General features: G+C 38.2%; 1 protein-coding gene and 1 long non-coding RNA gene across 2 annotated transcripts in view; both read right to left on the reverse strand.

Moving 5' to 3' along the window:
* The window catches only part of gpc3 (glypican 3), a 123539-nt gene extending 114316 nt beyond the window's left edge, over positions 1–9223 (reverse strand). The window contains exon 1 of the mRNA XM_047157177.2: positions 8779–9223. Within this exon, the coding sequence (XP_047013133.1) occupies positions 8779–8935 (157 nt within the window). The 5' untranslated portion in view covers positions 8936–9223. The remainder of the gene's footprint in view (positions 1–8778) is intronic.
* Positions 9224–10606: 1383 nt separating this feature from the next.
* LOC128633491 (uncharacterized) lies at positions 10607–15299 on the reverse strand. The gene is made up of 2 exons (XR_008396905.1): positions 14993–15299; positions 10607–11896 (listed from the first exon to the last, which is right to left on the reverse strand). It is a non-coding gene; the product is annotated as an uncharacterized LOC128633491 (long non-coding RNA).
* Positions 15300–19542: the final 4243 nt, after the last annotated feature.

Genomic DNA, 19542 nt, shown 5'->3' on the forward strand with positions numbered 1-19542 from the left:
GGCAGAATTGGCACACCATTAAATGGTAATCAAAAACAATAGGATATTGTATCTTTATCATAATAAAAAAAATGCACTTTGATGACCTTCAGAGGTAATACAACCTTTAAGAGAGCCATTAGGAAATATCAAAGCACCCTGCAAAATGTTAGACCAATCAAGAACCATCCCAGCACATTTATTCATAACGTTCATAGTAACATGAAACCCACTGAAACAAATCAAAAGATACAACGCAACAAAAAATCTAATTCTGGTATGGATTTTGGAAGCAAACTAAGTGGGAAAACTGCCTACAAATTATTAGAGAAACAGTTCATGGTAAATGCGATTGGCTATTTGTCGGCTCTTTCTGTGAATTTTTTTAATGTTATAAAAATTTACAAAATCCTTCTAACGCTATAACGCATTGCCAGGGGATCTCTTGCCAGCTCTGCACCATCTCAGCTCATTAAAAGTTATGTCTAAGGCCTGATGAAAACAATGTAATTCAGAAGAACGAAAAATTATAACATGAATGCTCATTTTTCCTGAATCTTTCAGGTGTATGTACGTCAGTCTGTACATGCAGTGAGTAAACTTCAGGACACAAGAGGCAGACTATTTTTTTTTCTCCTTTCAGTCCTCACCATAATCAGATTAAGGCCTGAAAATCTATATAGATCTATAGTTTAATTGAAAGCCTGGTTTCAAACGTTAAAAAAAAAACACCATAGCTACAAAGAGAGCCAGGCCGGGGCTTATGATCAATCACCTTCACATGAACAACTCCAAATGACTTCACCGAAAGCCTGGCCCAAATCATTACAACATAATTACAGAAGCTCCAGGGACATTTAGCATGATGCAAGAGTACGGGGCTGTTTTGTGCACCCTGACACGAGAATGACAAGTTGCTCCACTTTTTTTCTTTTTCATCCAGAGACATAAAGCGTCTTATTTCTGTCTGTTGTGTGAAACTAAGCTCAGTGGGGAATTAATTATCCAGTATATTATATTAATATAATATATTAAAGAATCATCTCTGTTGCTACAACGTCCTAGAAAACAACACTGTATCTCTGCACATGATGAATACTTTCTATGTGCAAGGGCCACAAGTGCTCTAGTACTGCTACAATTAAAGCCATTAAAACAAAAACATCAGCTTGTTGGAGGTCAGCCTCATCCTAATGGTTTGATCCATTTGTGCAGATGGATAATAACTCAACTCTTTTCTCATTTATATGACATACGCTGCGCTGAGAGAGTGCTATGGCTGTAAGCTGGATGCTCTCTGGATTCTTCTCTGTTCCCTCTGTATGGATCCCAGGACAGCCAGTCTCCAGCTGGAGCTGACCTCCTCTCCGCTGCTCTGCTGCTAATTACTCTATTACTAATTAATTACTAAAGACTGCCAGCACTTTGTTACAGTAGTAACAAAGAGAAAGCCTTTTTCTCCGATAATCTAGGAGGCCACACAATCTGGAAAAAAAGCAAATGCAACCAGTCTGAATTGTCGGTCAGGGAACTTTGTTTTGGCCATGGTGGCTGTTTTTAGAGGAAGAACAGATCAAGGGCAAACAGCAAGGAAGTGAGAGAAAGGTAACCATTGTTAAGTCAAGGTGAGTGTAAAGTGTTAAACCCGAAAGGACAGCAATTTGTCCTTTATACTCTGACATCCAACTCTCATTAATATGTGCAAACCTTTCCTCATGGGCAGTGAGGCTGGAACGCGTGAAGCTTCCATAACGCAGAGTTGAGGTTAAAAAATCCACGCTGGCTTTTTCGTTTTTGTGCCCCTTGGCACCACATGCAGAATCATTAGAATTCAGCTCAATCTCGCCATGTCTATGCAACAGCCTCCTCTTCTTCCAGCACAGACCGAGCACTAAGTATTTCATCTCTATCTTGTGCATGCACACAGAGTGCTCGTTCATGACCACCAAAAAAAGCCAAATGCCTGTATTTGTAACCTATATGTTTCATCCCACTCACAAACACCACTGCAGGCAGCAACTGGCAAAAGTACTGACAAAGTGGTGAGTCTATATCCATGACTAATCTTCCCACATAGCAACATGGGAATCACATGGGTTCAGGTTTACCAGAATGATGGTTATGGAGTTGGAATATATTCCAGGGAGACATGCTTTTGAAAATAAGAACGGCATAACAACATGATATCATGATTACACAGCTTCCAGTCAAAACTTCAAGGGCTAAGCCATGAACCAAAGTTAACAGAGTCAAGCTTGAGTACTTATGGCTAAAGGGTATTTGTAAGTTTTGGTATACGCTTCAGTTGCCTGCCAGTGCAAAAGACATTAACAAACCAAAAAAGCAACAGCAAATCAGAAAACACAACAACAAAACTAAGAACACAACCAAAAAACACAAATATCAACATTAACACAAACAGAAAGAGTAGGTCCTTATTGAATATTGCTGTCATTTTGTGTTTTGCTGTTGTGTTATTTGGAGAATTTGGGGTTTGTTCATATGTTTTGCACAATTTTAAATAGTGAAGCATTAACACAGATGCATGAACTCCTAGCAAAAGCTTGATGTGTGTTAAATAAGGAATGAATGCAATCCTATGATGGTGAGAGCTGCACTATACGGTCTCCAGTTGCTCCCATTTCAATTACCATTAAGGTATTCTGCATTCATTTACCACTCCAACACCCGAGACATCCATACAGTTCCATTTGGGAGGTTGGTTAATTCTGTTAAAACACTCTGACCCATGCTTCTCGGTTATGTGTGGAAGGCATTGAAATTGGTGGTTTCACAAAACCATCAACACAGCCATTACTGATTCACAAACCTGTTAGCATGAGCTATGATTGCTTGTAATTTAGAGGGGAAAATTATATCTTCAATTTTTTTTTTAGCAGTTTTGCAGTTTGTACTTAGTGTATTATATTATAGCTTCATAGCACCCATAATTGACATGGATAGTGCAATTAGCCTCACCACATTGCATAGTGTGACTTGCTACAAGCATCTCCTAACATTTCAAGCAATATGTGGAGTGCATCCAGTTTATACAATCAATCATATGCCAATTAAAGGGCTGAGTAATAATTACAGTGATGCTTGAACATTTGTGAAACCTTTAAAATGTATCATCTATCTCCATAAATATGACTTAAAACCTCATTAAACTTTCACACAAGTCCTAAAAGCAGACAAAAAGAAACCAGTTAAACAAATGATAAAATTTTTTAAAAGTTGGTCATTTATTTATTGAGGAAATAGATCCAATTTTACACATCTGTGAGTAGCAATAGTATGTAAACCTCTAGGATTAGCAATTAATTTGAATGTAAAATTAGTCAGGTGATTTCAATCAATGGGATGACTATCAGGTGTGAGTGAGCACCCTATTTTATATTTTAAGAACAAGTATCTATCAAAGTGTAATCTTCACAATATATTTGTGGAACTGTATCATGGCAAGGAGATTCCTGAGGACCTCAGAAAAAGAGTTGTTGATGTTCATCAGGCTGGAAAAGGTTACAAAACCACCTCAAGGGTTTGGACTCCACCAATCCACAGTCAGACAGATTGTGTACAAATGGAGGAAATTTAAGACCATTGTTACCCTTCCCAGGAGTGGTCAACCAACAAAGATCACTCCAAGAGCAAGACATGTAATAGTCTGCAAGGTCACAAAGGACCCAGGGTGGCTTCTAAGCAACTAAAGGCCTCTCTCACATTGGCCAATGTTAATGTTCATGAATTTACCATCAGAAGAACACTGAACAATGGTGTGCATGGTAGGGTTGCAAAGAGAAAACCATTGCTCTCCAAAAAAGAACATTGCTGCCCATCTGCAGTTTACTAAAGATCATGTGGACATGGCAGAAGGCTACTGGAACAATATTTTGTGGCTTGATGACACCAAAATAAAATTTCTGGTTTAAATCAGAAGGGAGAAATATATTTGGAGAAAATAAAACACTGCATTCCAGCATAAGAACTTTATCCCATCTGTGAAACACTGTGTTGGTAGTATCATGGTTTAGGCCTGTTTTGCTGCATCTGGGCCAGGATGACTTGCCATAATTGATGGGAAAATTAATTCTGAATTATACCAGCGAACTCTAAAGGAAAATGTCAGGACATCTGACCATGAACTGAATCTCAAGAGAAAGGGGGACATGCAGGAAGACAATGACCAAAAGCACACAAGTTGTTCTGCCAAAGAACAGTAAAAGTTAATGTTTTGGATTGGCCAAGTCATAGTCCTGACCTTAATCCAAGAGAAATGTTGTGGAAAGACCTGAAGCAAGCAGTGTATGTGAGGAAACCCACCAGAATTGAAGCTGCTCTGTACTGAGGAATGGGCTAAATTTCTATCAAGCCGATGTGCAGGACTCAGCAGTTACTGGACATGTTTAGCTGCAGTTATTGCTGCACAAGGAGGTCCCACCAGATACTGAAAGCAAAGGTTCACATACTTTGGCCACTCACAGATATGTAATATTGGACCAGTGACCAAGTATAATATTTTTCTATCATTTTGTGTGAAAATCTGATGATGTTTTAGGTCATATTTATGCAGATATCCTTCTAAAGGGTTCACAAACTTTCAAGCACCACTGTACTTGGAGACTGTGACTCTACTTCACAAGGATTAATATGATTTTACATGGCTTGTGGCATGCAACTCTCCAAAAAATGCATTGGGTTAGTTCCATCAGTAGGGGTAATACGGGTTTGTCAGGTTAACACGCTCCTACAGTTTGTCAATTATACAAGACTGCACCCGAAAAACAATTGGTAGTTTCTGGGGGTATAAGCAGAACCAACAATTAACCACCGCCCCATCCCCCCTATCATTTACAGTGTGCATTAATTTGGTCTGTTACTATGCCCTGTGTAATTTGTTTTAATAAAACAATCATTTAATCATAAATGCTTGTGGACGATAGATAGATAGATAGATAGATAGATAGATAGAGGATAATTATATAATGACACTGAAGATATTTATAATACAATATTATAATATAATTTTCTAACTGAATTAAAAATATCAGGAAGCATACATAGTCACACTACAAATCCCACCGCCCAAAATGTTCAAACCAAATCTACGCCTATGGTCAGTCCATCTCAAGTGGTCCAATGATTGCAGTTGGTTGCATGACCATTTTTAAGTTTTCGAGAAAAAATAAAATAAATAAATAAATAAATAAATAAATAAATAAATAAATAAATAAATAAAAATAATAATAATAATAATAATAATAATAATAATTTAGTAATTACCTCTATTTTCTTTTAGTTATTTTACTTTGTTTAACTACATCTTTGTCATGGCGCACAACAAATTTTAATTTTACAGCTGTTTAGAGAAACCTCAATATATCAGCTAAGGTTGGTCCTAGCTCCTTGGAACAAAAACTGATCTCTAGAGCACATTGCAATTTACATGGACATATATAAACATTGTGCACATTCTTGGTCCTTAAACTTAGAACTCCAATTGAACTCCAAAAGAAGTCCAATTGTAACGTCACGATTGCTCACAGTTCAACTTTTAGGGTAAATTTATAATGAGAAGGGATCAAGGCTCAGTTTTAACTTTTAGGGGGTATCTAGGTAAGTATAGTGTGCATGCAGAACATTTCAGGCTTGAGACTTCTCTGTTTTTATGGGAGAAAGAAAGTGCAATTTTCTTTAATTCCCCTCACTTTCGGGTTGAATACCTCTGGTGGGGGACCAGATACAAACCTGAAGTCCTCTATAGCAGCACTGAGTGAGATTTCACTGGTTACAGAGCTAGGGCTAGTAGAAATCTGGGGAAAAAACCTTCTTTATTCGTGCATTTTGAGAAATTAATAGATGTAATAACAATAATAAAGCATAAACAATAAAAATGAACAATATTTTACAGTAATTATGCTTATGAATGATATACAATAGCTTATACTTGTCAAGGAGATCTAAAATGTTACTACATTTGATATTGGCAACAGTGAAGCACTGTTGGTATGTGTGAACAGATTTTATCCAAATATGGAATTCCAGCGTTCAGTTGAGTGTTTTACAAATGAACAGTGTCATAAATAGAGCTGTGGTCTTGTTTCTCCTGTGATAAAAGCAGTAAGTGACTATAAAGCAGACGTATGTTTGTCATAAATACTGATCATTTTCATTATTTGTTATGCTTGTATTACATTTGTTTATTTCTTAAAATGCATGAATAAAGTAGAGCTTTCTACTAGCCCTAGCTCTGTAACTAGTGAAATCTCAAACTAACTGTTTTTACAGCAGAATGCTACTATAGAGGACTTGTTTCTGTGAAAATTTCAGGTTTGTATCTGGTCCCCCACCAGAAATATTCGATCCGAAAATGAAAGGAATTTTAAACAATTGTACTTTGTCACCCCCGTAAAAAAAGAGAAGTCTCAAACCTGAAATGTTCTGCATGCACACTATAGTTATCTATAGGTACCCACTAAAGATTAAGACATTAAATTGACCCTGAATGTGGAACTGTGAGCAATCTTGGGCATTACATTTGGACTTAAGTCTATGAAACAAGAATGTACAAAATGTTTATACATGTACATGAACCTGTAATGTGCTCTAGAGATCAGCTCTTCTTCCAATGAGCTAGGACCATCCTGAGGTTTCATCCTGAGGAAACAGCTGTATAACCAAAATTTGTTGTGTGCCATGACACAAAAATGGCCGTTGTGGTTAAACCAAACCAAAAATTGTGTTTTTGCAATGAATACATAGAGGTAATCACTCAAAAAAAAAATTAGGAAAATTAAAAATAGTCAAGCAACCTACACTGATCTACTTGCGATGGAATGACCCAATTGTTTTAGTAGTGCAATGTAGAAAAGTTAAATCAGCAATGCTTGTAAAATATTTGACAAGGGCAAAATATTTAACAAAGTTAATTATAGCCAAAACTTTGAAATCAAATGAATTTTTAAGTGTATTGATTTTTTTTTTTTACTTTAAAACCACATAAACACATCACAATTGTGCCATAACCTATCTCCGTCAATCCCCTGTGGTAACTTGCCAAACATCAGTTTGTACTGCAGGTGCATAGAGACATCTGCTTTTATATTTGATGGATCCACTCCAACAAGTTGATGCATAATACATGACAGGCTTTTAGGACAAGCATGTAGGACCATTTTGATACTCGTTTCCTGTTCCTGTAAGTTATTCCATTTCATTCCAGTCTAACCCCACTGAGGGTCATATGTTAATATTCCTTCCTCTGAGGTAATAGAGTAATAGAGTATGCTATAGGCTATGCAAGCTCTTTTGTCCCATTTGCCGGACCTGCTTTAAATTGCAAATATGAAGAATTCGAATAATTCAAGAAACATTATGTTGATTAAATGCCACTATCAACGTCTGTGTTAGTTCCTGAAGAGCCAGCTCTTCTCTAATTTTACACTATCAACTCTGAAGAGTCCTCACTGCAGTACATCAACATAAAATGTAGTTTGTTTAATAAAAAAAAATTACAAATAAAAGTGTTTAATTGGCTTAAATCCTTCAAATTAGGTAAAATATTTGACCGTTGATCCTTTAATTAATACCGTTTAATCTGAGATTTATGAAACTGGTTATACTGTATACAACAGTGATTTTGTATCATTAGTACATTTAGTGACATTGATTTTCTACCGTGGTGTAATTAAAGCAAAACGTCTATAAAATTTGTTTCGTAGGCCAAATTTCATGATTTTTCTGTGCAGTTGAAGCAAGGCATCAACAAACACAACGAGGGAGATGTCAAACAGAGGGTCACTTAACCACCATGTCCATTAGTTTATCTCAGCTTCTCGATTTTCTCTTCTGGGAAATGTGGCTTCCCCAGTAATTTTACTACTATAGAAGAGACTGTATACAAGACAGGAATAGACTTACAGTTCCCTCCAGTAATACTGGAAATCCCTGCACACTAATGTAGAATTATTACATCTGGAAAGGTGTATAAAAAATGTAATTAAATAAAAAAAATACATAAGTTTTCAGAGAAGCAATTAAACACTTTGTGAACAAGAGTGATTTAGTATCATTAAGCACATTTAGTAACACATACTGAAGTGTCATTAAAGCTAAACGATCAAATTTGTTTTGTGGGGTCAGATTTCACACTATTTTGTGTGTGTGCAGTTGAAGCAGGGCATGCGATGGATTGGCACCCTGTCCAGGGTGTACCCCGCCTTGTGCCCGATGCTCCCTGGGATAGGCTCCAGGTTTCCCCGTGACCCTGAAGGAAGGATAAGCGGTATAGAAGATGGATGGATGGATGAAGCACGGCATCATCAAAAGCAATAAGGGAGATGTCAAACAGAGTGTCACTTTATCACCATGTACATTAGTTTCTCTCAGCTTCTCCATTTTGTTTCTACTGGGAAATGTGGCATATCCAGTAAATTTACTACTATAGCAGAGACAGTACACAAGACAGGAATTTACCACTCACCATTCCCCCCAGGCAATACTGGCAATCCCTACCACACTGATGTAGAATTATGACATCTGGAAAGGCTGGGGAAATACATGGGTTCTCAGGGACAAGCAACTAACCACTTTGTTTATGACTTGTCCCTTGACTTCTCAGCGTTTTTGCAGCACCTCTGCTTTGCAAAGAGCAGAGGAACATCATAACAGAATGAGAAGAAAAGTAATGCGACCAAGTGGCTCTGAGAGACAGATAAATGTGTAGGCTACTTGGAATTTTTCCTCACTGTTTCAGAATAAGGAGCTCTTTACGAAAACGGTTCAACATGACGGGTGTACCTGAGACCGGTGTTTCCGGAGCCCACTTGGTGCCGGGGTGCAGAGTCTGGAAGGATGAGCGCACTTCGTGGCACTTCAGCAGCTGGCCACTCGGCTCAGAAAGCGGCAAAAACAAAGCGCATAAAACCAACGACCCGAGTAAGTTCACTCCGCTCATGGCCACTGAGAGAGAGAGAGATAAAATAAACCAAGAGACTGTACTTAGTAAAAGTAGATGTTTGGGTCACTCAGCATGAGCCGCGTCCTGATTCTAATTCCATCAAGTCTACTCTACAGTAAGCGTCCTCTTATTAGGGCACAGCAGCCCACAAACTCATCTCCTGGTGGTCTTCGTGTTCCTCCAGATCAGCACGGATCCTTGTGAGCAGGAGTTTAACAGCAGATATGCGCTTGACACCAACAGCCTTCATGCTCCCGGTGTGTTCTTTTATAAACTCTGCTTCCATTGGCGGCATCCACAGCGGAAGGGTTGCCAGTTCTGTGCTATAATGTCGCCCTCCAGTGTACACTCACAATATGACAATACTGTAGGCTATATCAGCTTTAAACATGATAAATAATCCGACTACACATAGGTGATACAGTATCAGTAAGACCTACAGCTTAACACTACATCTTATAAATAAAAGGATCTGATTAGAACCTAAAAAGGATTTGTCAACCTGATGCCATAGAGGAACCCTTTTAAGGTGCACAAAGACCCTTTAACTCTCAAGTTCTTTAGAGCAGTTGTTCGCAAACCTGTCCTGGAGGAAGCCCAGAACTGTACATTTTGTTTGTCTTTCTCATCTAACACACCAGATTCAACTCATCAGTACAGACTGCAAAACCTCAATTGGGTGTGTCAGATAAGGGAGAAATGTGCAGAGCTAGGGTTCCTCCAGGACAGGTTTGAGAAGCACTGCTCTAAAGAACTTGAGAATAAAATGGTCTTTGTGCACCTTAAAAAGCACTAACTTTTTTAGAGTTTAGGTTTGTTTTTAGAGAACATATGATAACATGGTTCCTTGTGCACTGCTGTGAAAAACTGTTTCCGGGTTCTTTAAAGCACCACTAAATATATGGTTTTCTAAAAGCATGGGTTCTCAAACCTGTCTTGAAGGATCCCCAGCACTGCACATTTTGTATGTCTTCCTTGTCTAACACACCTGGTTCAACTCATCAGCTCATTAGTACACTGTAAGACCTGAATCAGTTGTGTAAGATAAGGGAGACATACAAAATGTGCAGTGCTAGGGTTCCTCCATTACAGGTTTGGGAAGTACTGTTTTAGAGAACCATATATTTAGTGGTGCTTTAAAGAATCCAGAAACAGTTCTTCACAGCAGTGCCACACGGAACCATGTTATCATACATTCTCTAAAAACAAACCCTTAGTTGGTGCTTTAATGAACCAAAGTAAGGTTCTTAAGAGTGATGCCAGGAGAACCTTTTCCAGTACCACAAAGAACATTATAGGGTTCACTTTAACCTGTTAAGGGATGATACCTTGAAGAACTAATACACTGCTCTGAAGAACCTATAAAATGAACCATAAAGAACTTCTTTAATCTCTCTTTTTTTTTTTAAAGAACCCTATACAATGAAAAATGGTTCTTGACAAGAAGATTCTTTGTAGAACCTATGTTGCTGTAAAGAATCATTAAAGAACCTATAAGAGTGTATAGGCCTAACAAACACTAAATTAGTTTTACAAAAATTTGTACTTCCAATATAAAATCTGATTTTTACTACAAACAAGGAAAATAATTGGCTACTTCTCTCTCTCACCATTAAAATTAGTTATTTAATTGTGTAAGACCTAGATCAAATATTTATCTAGTGCACATGCGGAGACAAAATGTTTATTGTTTATTTCAACAAAACGTTTGTTCAACAGACATCATTTAAAAACTCTAAGAATGTTTTATATGTACTGGAGGCAAAGATACAGTTATTACACTCAGTTTTACATGCAAAGGGTCTTTTCATTTCATCACTCGGACAAATACAGTTAGCACATTTAGCCTAGATTATGTTGGACAACTAACTACTAGCAAAAAAAAAAAAACCCAAAAAACAAAAAACAACGTTCCAGGAAAACAGATTTTGCTTACGCGAGTCTACACCGCCACCTGCTGGCCATACTGTATATACCTGTGTGGGCCAAAAAGGGATGATTTAACACCAGATACAAGAGTATTTTCATTTGCCAATAAGTAGATAAAGAGGCTGATACTGATTATGATACTTGAAACTGGAAACCAGCACAAGTAATTTATACTGTTATAGTTTCAAAACATACTATGCTGCTCTGAGGGGTCACGTGATCTGGCGGATTACAGATGGATACCGTGCAATTTTTTTCAGAGAATATTTCGAGTATCGCTAAAATTGCAAAGTCATCCACCCGAAAACAGCAAGACAAACATATGCATGCAACTAGAACAAAACTGACAAATAAATAAACAAACAAACAAACAAACAAACAACCAGCCATGCTTGTGTACATCAGCTGGTGAAACAACTAAATGCACGTGTGTACATCCTTATCTAAAACGCGAAATGCATACAAACGTATTGCAAACCCAGAAGCATGTTTAGTTTTAGATTCATTGGTGAAGTTTCCCCCTGTAACCGCCAGTTTTGCATGGATTTGCACAGCATATTGTATTAAAGCTGGATGCAAACCTGCAAAACTCGCTGTGCAACAGAGCATTCCCAGTGTTGCTCCGATTGTCCTGATGCAGATGACCGGCAATACATGAAGTGCACACACTGCAGTAGATCAGCGGCTACTACCTGCACTGTGAGCACTTTGGAACTGCCAGGACGACAAGCCAAGCACAAAGTGCCATTACATACTCTCCGGGGAGTGTGTTAACAAATAGGACAGCGTGATCAATAATTCAAGGAGGTTTACACATGCTTAACGCAGGACACGGCTTCCAGTCGTTGAACGTACACCGTCTCCTGCCTGAAGGAGCACCAAGCGCAGTAGATACTACACTGGATCACTGACTGCACAAGATGCACCTTAGCAGGAAAAGCGTGGATGGGATTAGTTTGCTTACAAGCACTGACATCCAATTTAGAGTGCCTTTATAGGAGACATGATCCACAGGAATCTTCCAACAACCTGTACAAACAAAAATAAATAAATAAAAATCAAAGCAAATTACAGCAATCCCAAATGACCAGATTAAACATTTACATTTATTCATTTAGCAGACGCTTTTATCCAAAGCGACTTACAAATGAGGAAATACAAGTAAAGCGATATATCAGGCAGAGAACAAGACAAGTAGTGCTACTATACAAGATCGTTAAAATTGAGTTCTAGAAAAGTAAAGTGCGCCGAGTAGGTGTTTTTTTTTTTTTTTTTTTTTTTTTTTTTAAAAGGATAATGTGGGGTTGGTATTGTAGGAGTTAGTTAGGTGTTCATGGAAGAGGTGGGTCTTTAGCTGTTTTTTGAAGATAGTGACAGATTCTGCTGTCCGGATTGAGGTTGGAAGTTCATTCCACAACTGAGGGACATGAATGAAACATATGTAGTCACCGGGAAATAAAAGAATGCTCCAAAAACAAGTAGATCAACTTTATTCAGTTTTCATGCTCGCCACAGGAAAATAGCCCATGTGTATGCAAAAAATATATAATATAATATAATATAATATAAATATATACACACACGTGTGTATATGTGTGTGTGTATATGTATATATATGTATATATATAATAGCTATGAGGGGAATATATATAAAAATAAGTGTATATATATAAAATATATACACAAAATTATATATATATATATATAATTTAAAATAGCTATGAGGGGAAAATGTATATATGCACAGAAAAATAAATAAATGTGTATATTTTATATATATAATTTAAAATAGCTATGAGTGAAATATATAAACAAATGTATATATAATATATACACAAAATTATATATATATAATTTAAAATAGCTATGAGTGAAATATATAAACAAATGTATATATAATATATACACAAAATTATATATATATATATATAATTTAAAATAGCTATGAGGGGAAAATGTATATATACACAAATAAATAAATGTGATATATATATCTCTCACACACACATTTTATATACATACATTTTATACATATATAAAAAAAAATAAAATAGCTGTGAAGGGAAAATGTCACTTGCCAGAAACAACAAACACTTTAACAGATTAATGCAAACACTTTATGGACTCAACAACAAGCACGTGGATTTAATTTAATTTCCAACATTGGTTTCCTAATCGGGGCTGCTTAACGAGTAATCCACCTCATCACTTAATACAAAAACTAACTCTTACCTAGCTAAAAGAGACGTCGGCTACTTGGACACTACAGTTTGATGTCCGATCACGTGGCCTTCCTTCCCAATCACTTAATGAAGTATAATATAGGGGAGGATCAGCAGATTAATGAAAACTCACCGCAGGAAACAAGCACAGCCACGTGACTTAGGTTGCTTTGTAGAAATCCATTTAAGTTCAGTGATCAAATTTCAGACACGTCAGACTTTCTTAATTCAAACGTTTGCTGCGTAATTTGCTTCATCGTTCAGTAAGGTAAATAAACTCTTGTGTTAAAAAAAAAAAAAAACATAAGGGCTACTTAGATATGGCATGAGTTGATGGCAAGCCACGTGGCCTTCCCAATCCCTTCCTGGAGAATAATTTTAAGGAATCGTCATCCAAGCGAGTGCAATTTTAGCTCCACGTCGGAAACTTTTTCAGTTTTGTGGTTAAACTGTGATATTCGCGTTTATCTGAAATAGCAGACCGGATTCACATGAAATACTCGAGCTCGTGAGCAGCGTGTTTTCCACGCGCCCTTTATCATCAAAATGGAGGATCTCCATTGAGGAGAACGGAAGGAACCAAGTAAAACCACACAAACTCCAATCAAACCTAAAGTTTAAACTTAAATCCAGGAACTAGTTGACTATTCTCAAATGACTTTTTTTTTTCTAATTATCAATCTAGGATTTCCCTTGTGACCTTAGTGTAAACATGAAGAGAAGAAAAGAAAAGCAAAGCAAGCAGTAGAAGGCCCTCTCTCCAAGCGCCTCCTCATTGTTGAAGATGATCAACTTCTCGGAAACTTCGGCAGGATTTCGTGCTGTGGCGTCGTATTTGACAACTATTAAGAAAATAAAATTAAAAGCTGAGAAACCAGTACAGTCCTACGGCCTAAAGTTATGTTAGATGGAGAGTGTGACCTCGTGCAAATCGTTGTGTTGTTTTTAAGTTGCAGGTGGCCTTCAACACAACGTGTTTAAAGGGGGAGGGGAGTTACAATTAAACACAAGACTTGTTGGTGTAAAAAAAAAAAAAATTTGAACGACAAAAGTGTAGCCTACTAAACACAGAAAGTCTTCAAACAGACTTGTGTCCAAATATCCGCATGTACGCTACTACACTAGTGTGTTTAAAATAGTGCAGATAGCATTCTGACAAGGCTGGTACTGAGCAGCTTCCTGAAATATCCAGGATTTGACTGACTGAATTTGTCCAAAGTTAGGGAATGTTGCTGTGAATCCACTTTGGGTCCCCAGTAGGTCTTCCTGGACTCGAGGGAACTCCAGACTTTGAAGTACGGAATGGATTTCACCAATGAAACCAACACAGTAAACAAGATATCACATTAAAGCCGATACGTGTGAAGAACATAGTTGTTGAAAATAAAAACATTTATATCTCCATAGGGGGGAATTATAGGCTACAGGGACGTTACATGGACCTGAGTTCAATCTGAAATATTATTGTCTGGCCCTGGTTTCTGGATGTTTCTCTTTCCTAATATCTAGCAGATAATTTAGGCTTTCAGTGTTAAATCAAACAGGTGGTGATTCAATTATTTTAAATTCGAAACAGAACTAAAAGCATTTCTTGTAAATTGAGAACTTTTTTTTTAATCATAAATATAGTTTTTTTCTTTTAAAAAAAGAAAAAGGTTTAGCAATCTAGGAATTACACTCGTCTACATGTTGACTATTGTTATGTTATCTTGCATGGAAGCTATGGCTTGTCACACAAAAGCCTCTCCCCTCTCTACTCCTCTCCTCTCCTCCAACGAAAACACGACGAGTTTTTAGACACATACGAAAGTCAGGAAATCACGAAGACAGTGTTAGAGCAGCAGAAAGTCACTTTGTAGAAATGATTTTTACCATGTTTATAGAAGTTAAATCTGTCAATTACCTCGAAAACTTGTTTTGAATCTTCGGGAATCCAAAAGAGGCGCGAACGTCTGGTCATGTGTCGGACACCTCCCCAGTGCTCTGTCTCTCTCTCTCCCTCTCCCATCCCCAGTGCGCTCTCTCTCTCTGTCTCTCTCTCACTCTCTCACTCTCTCACACACACCTCCCCAATGCGCTCGCGCTCTCTCTCTCGCTCTCTCTCTCTCTCTCACACACACACATCCCCAGTGCGCGCTCTCTCTCTCCCTCTCTCTCTCACACACACTCAACTCCCCAGTGCAATCTCTCCCTCGCTCTCTCTCTCTCTCTCTCTCTCACACACACACACACACACACACACACCACCCAGTGCACGACAACATCCGCTTCAATTCTATTTGCATAATTATTGCGGCTCCTCCGTCTTTGATTCCAGTTTATTGAAACAAATGAACACAATCTGATCTGCTTCACCACCTTAATATTTTTTTTTCACTCTTTAATATGTTTTATTATTTAAAAATATATATAAATAAAAAAAATCGTATTAGTGTAGCGTGTTATAATGCCTGATTAGCCAATTAGATTACTGGATATTCTCTGAAGCAACTAACCACTTAAAATCGCAAGAACTGACAGAACAATCCGTTCTTCATGTAAGAGAAATCTAGTAGCAAGGAACAATGGAGGGAGCCAATAAATAAATAGATAAGATAAGACTTTTTAATCCCCAGATGGAGAAATTAGGGTGTCACAGTAGCAGCAGGACCGGTGAAGAAAAAAAGAGATAGTAAGGAGAAAAATACAGGGATATATAAAGAGTAAATTGCCTACAAGATGTATAAATATGTATGGACATAAATAGTCTATAATAAATTCGACTCTCGTGATCATAAATTAGTAAATCCCCGATAGTGTTGATTTTTTAAAGCTTTTTTCTGACTTGGTGTTATATTTAAAAAAAAAAAATAAAAAAAATAAAAATAAAAAATAAAGGGTACTTTGGGTTGTGCTAGGATTTGTTTTTAATCCTACACAAATCTTACAACTCTTATACTCTACTCTAATAGCCCAGTTACTGTGATGTTTCATATTGAAGCCATGTCGCCAGTTCTCTAGTTATATGAAGCACAAAAAGTTGTCATGCATGTAATTGAAGAGCATCCTTTTGTTGTTTTGTGCGTTTGTTTGTTTGTTTTGCTGGAGGTTGGGTAAGATCAGAGAGAACACGTATATGCCAACAAAACCTGTTCATTTAAACCCCAATTCAAGTGGAACAACAACAACAAAAAATGATCAGCCCTGAGAAATGCAGTTCTTACGTAGGCTATAAGAAAACAGCGTTTCGAGTTAAAATTGGCCAAGCACTTTAAGTGTGTTGTTAGACTGTTTCCTTTTTGTTTCGGCGCCTTATCGAATAGCTGGAAACCCATGGGAAGGCTGGAGTGACCTCTGACCTGTGTAAACCCTACCCCCACAACTCTATAGCGCCATTGTGCCTTGCATCAAAGGCAGAGTTTCCCTAAACATTCCCTGCTGGATTTCCCTGCAAGCCACCAGCCCCTCAAACTCAAAGTGGTGTTGTGTCTGTTAATCAAAGGTAGCCTGTAAAATTATATAATATGCCTTCCTACTATGAACCATGGTTTATTCTATAGGCCTATGTAGGCTGCCCCAGTTATGTTCCAAGAAGCACTTGGTGAGAAAACCCGATTCTGATTTCTGTGGTATATTTCTGGACTTACACTTTAGTTTCCTTTGTTTAAGGCGAATATATCTGAACTGTATTTCCAAATATGCTGGGTCATTTGGTTTGATAGACATAATTGGTAAGAAATAAGCATAGTAGAAGTGTAATATTCTCATAATAGCCTGTTATATCCTACATTGGCAAAAGTCTGAAAGGAAACCGATGTTATGAGTCTCAGTCCTCGGTTTAATTTGTTAAGTGTTCGCTGATTATATCATGAGATAATAATCGCCTTTTATAATCCGGAGTCAGGGGGGAAAAAAAGGAGGGGACCCCGGCTATGTGTAGTTTGGCTTTTTTTTAGACTGACAGCGCCTCTACGTTACGCCTCTACTTTTATTTATTTATTATTTAGAAGTGTTATTGGTAGGTCAGGGCAGCAGGGGGCAGTATGAACACACAGAACAATATGTCCAACACTGCATAATCGCCACCTTATTGCATATCCTATATACAGCATGCTCCGATGTATAAAGCATATAGTAGGCTATACTTTTCGTACATTGTTCGTTGTATTTTTTTTTATATGAAGGTAGTACTGTATATAAAAGCTTCCTGCTATCAGTAACAAACTATTTTGAGATCAAAGAAAGCGCTGCTGTACATTTTGCAGCGTCACCACTAGATGGCGATATTTTGCAAACGGAAAAGGTTTGACAAAATGTGCAAAACTTCACCATCGCTTCCGTCTTCCTTCTGCTTCTTCTTATTATTCCTAAATGAGACAGCATTAAATGTAATAATTTATAACAAAACCAGCTTAGTTATCGTCGTTACACGTGCGTTGATTCTGATGTGTCGAATATAATTCTCCATGGTTACTGTCGTAAACAAAAACAATAACAAAACACACACACACACACACACACACACACACACACAGGAAGAGACATTTCTAGCGCTCATGAACGAGTACCTGGTCCTTTCCTGATCTGCTGTTTTGTATGCTTTAAGTAGTCTTTAGGAACGTGTTAAAGAAAAATGACAGGACTGCATGAAGACCTTGACTCCAGCCATCACTGGGTGGAAAAGCTGTTTCCTCCTCACTTCACTTGCCAAGTCTTGCTAGAAGGCAAAGTCTACAGTGCTGAAGAACCGCGACTCGCTTATACACTTTTAAATCTGCCATCGGACAGGACTGAATCTAGGAAGCAGATCTATTTAAGTGTATTGAGAAGCATACAACAGCAGGAAGAAATGATCAAGAGGAGGAACCTGGTACAGAGAATGAGCAGAAATGACGATCCAGTTGATGGACAGGATAAACATTCGTGTGAAACACAGAATACAGACTGCAGTGAGAGAACAAGGTGCATTTGGAATCAGGGGGACATCTCAACAATCCGGGTAGCTCTGAATGAAATAGAAAGAGACCAATGGAGGCTGAGGGAGCAGCTCAAAACTTCTGAGGAAGAACTGAGCAACAAGCGAGAGGAGAAGAATCAGCTGCAGGGGTTGCTGGAGGAACATGAAGAGCAACTGAAGGGCTTAAGAAAAAAGGCAGCACGTCAAACCTTGGTGGTGAAGACTCTGAAGATGGAAAATCACAAAATGGGTGTTCAATTAGAGTAGCTTGCTAAGCAGAGCCAAGAAAAGGCCATGGAGGCAAATAGGCTAAGGGCTGACCTGAGAAAATCCAATGCCGGCTCACGCCAAATAAGGCAGGAATGCTCAGATTTAGCCCAAGAGTTGAAGAGAGTGAAGGAGCAACAGAAGATTGAAGGTGCGAGAGAAGTGCAGGCAGCCAGGATGGAGCACGAGGCTACAGATAGAGCTGGATGAGACTCAGGCCCAACTCAAGACTGAGAAGGAGAATCATGCACAGAATCTCACAGCTCTGGAGCACCTACGCCACCACTTTTATAATCAGTGACTTGGTTCAGTGTTTGTGATTTCAATTGTAGCATCTGAAAAGCATCAAAGATTACAAAACTGTAGATATTAACATTGCATATTATTTAAGCAGAAGGGTATTGATAAGATGGGGCACGGTGACTTAGTGGTTAGCATGTTCGCCTCGCACCTCCGGTGTTGGGGGTTCGATCCGCCTCCGCCGTGCATGCAGTTTGCTTCAGGGGTTTCCTTCGCCCATCCAAAGACGTGTTGTAGGATGATTGGCATTTACAAATTGTCCATAGTGTGTGAATGGGTACGGGACTGTATACGCGATTGGGCCCTGTAATGGATTGGCACCCCGTCCAAGGTGTCCCGAGTTCCCCAGGATAGGCTCCAGGCTCCCTGCAACCTTGTATTGGATCAGCGGTATAGAAAATGGATAAGAATCCAAGAAGCCATTGAGCTCTTTAAATCATATAACTTGATAACTGGAAATTTTTCTTGAGACGTAATGTTTAATGTACGACTATAAAATGGGGCCAGTGACCTTTTGATGAGAAAATTTTTTACTGTTTGTTATTGTACTGGCATAAAAATAACATTTTTTGCTGTACTTTGGACTAATAATTTATTTGTGGTGAAGCTGCAGAGGAAGGCTCGGGCAGAACTCATGGCTCCAGAGCACCCAAGCCAGCATTTTAATAACCAGTGACTCGACAAAGGACAAGAAAGTCCAGTGTTCATTTTATGCCACATCACTGCAGCATGTAGTGTCTCCCCTGCTCAAACACTTAGAGGATTGAACCAGGTGTATGAAAAAGCTTGTGAAAGTCTACACTGTAGAAAATTTGGTCCTGTGGGACTGGGAGCAAAGAACACTGAGGCAGTCTGTGTATATACTCAATCCTGCATTGTAGTTGCCCCCCCCCCAAAAAAAGGTAATTTCTTCCATAACAGCTCAGCAATTTTTTTTTCTTCTATTTTTG

Source organism: Ictalurus punctatus, chromosome 8 (genome assembly GCF_001660625.3).
Source record: "Ictalurus punctatus breed USDA103 chromosome 8, Coco_2.0, whole genome shotgun sequence".
NCBI lineage: Eukaryota > Metazoa > Chordata > Actinopteri > Siluriformes > Ictaluridae > Ictalurus > Ictalurus punctatus.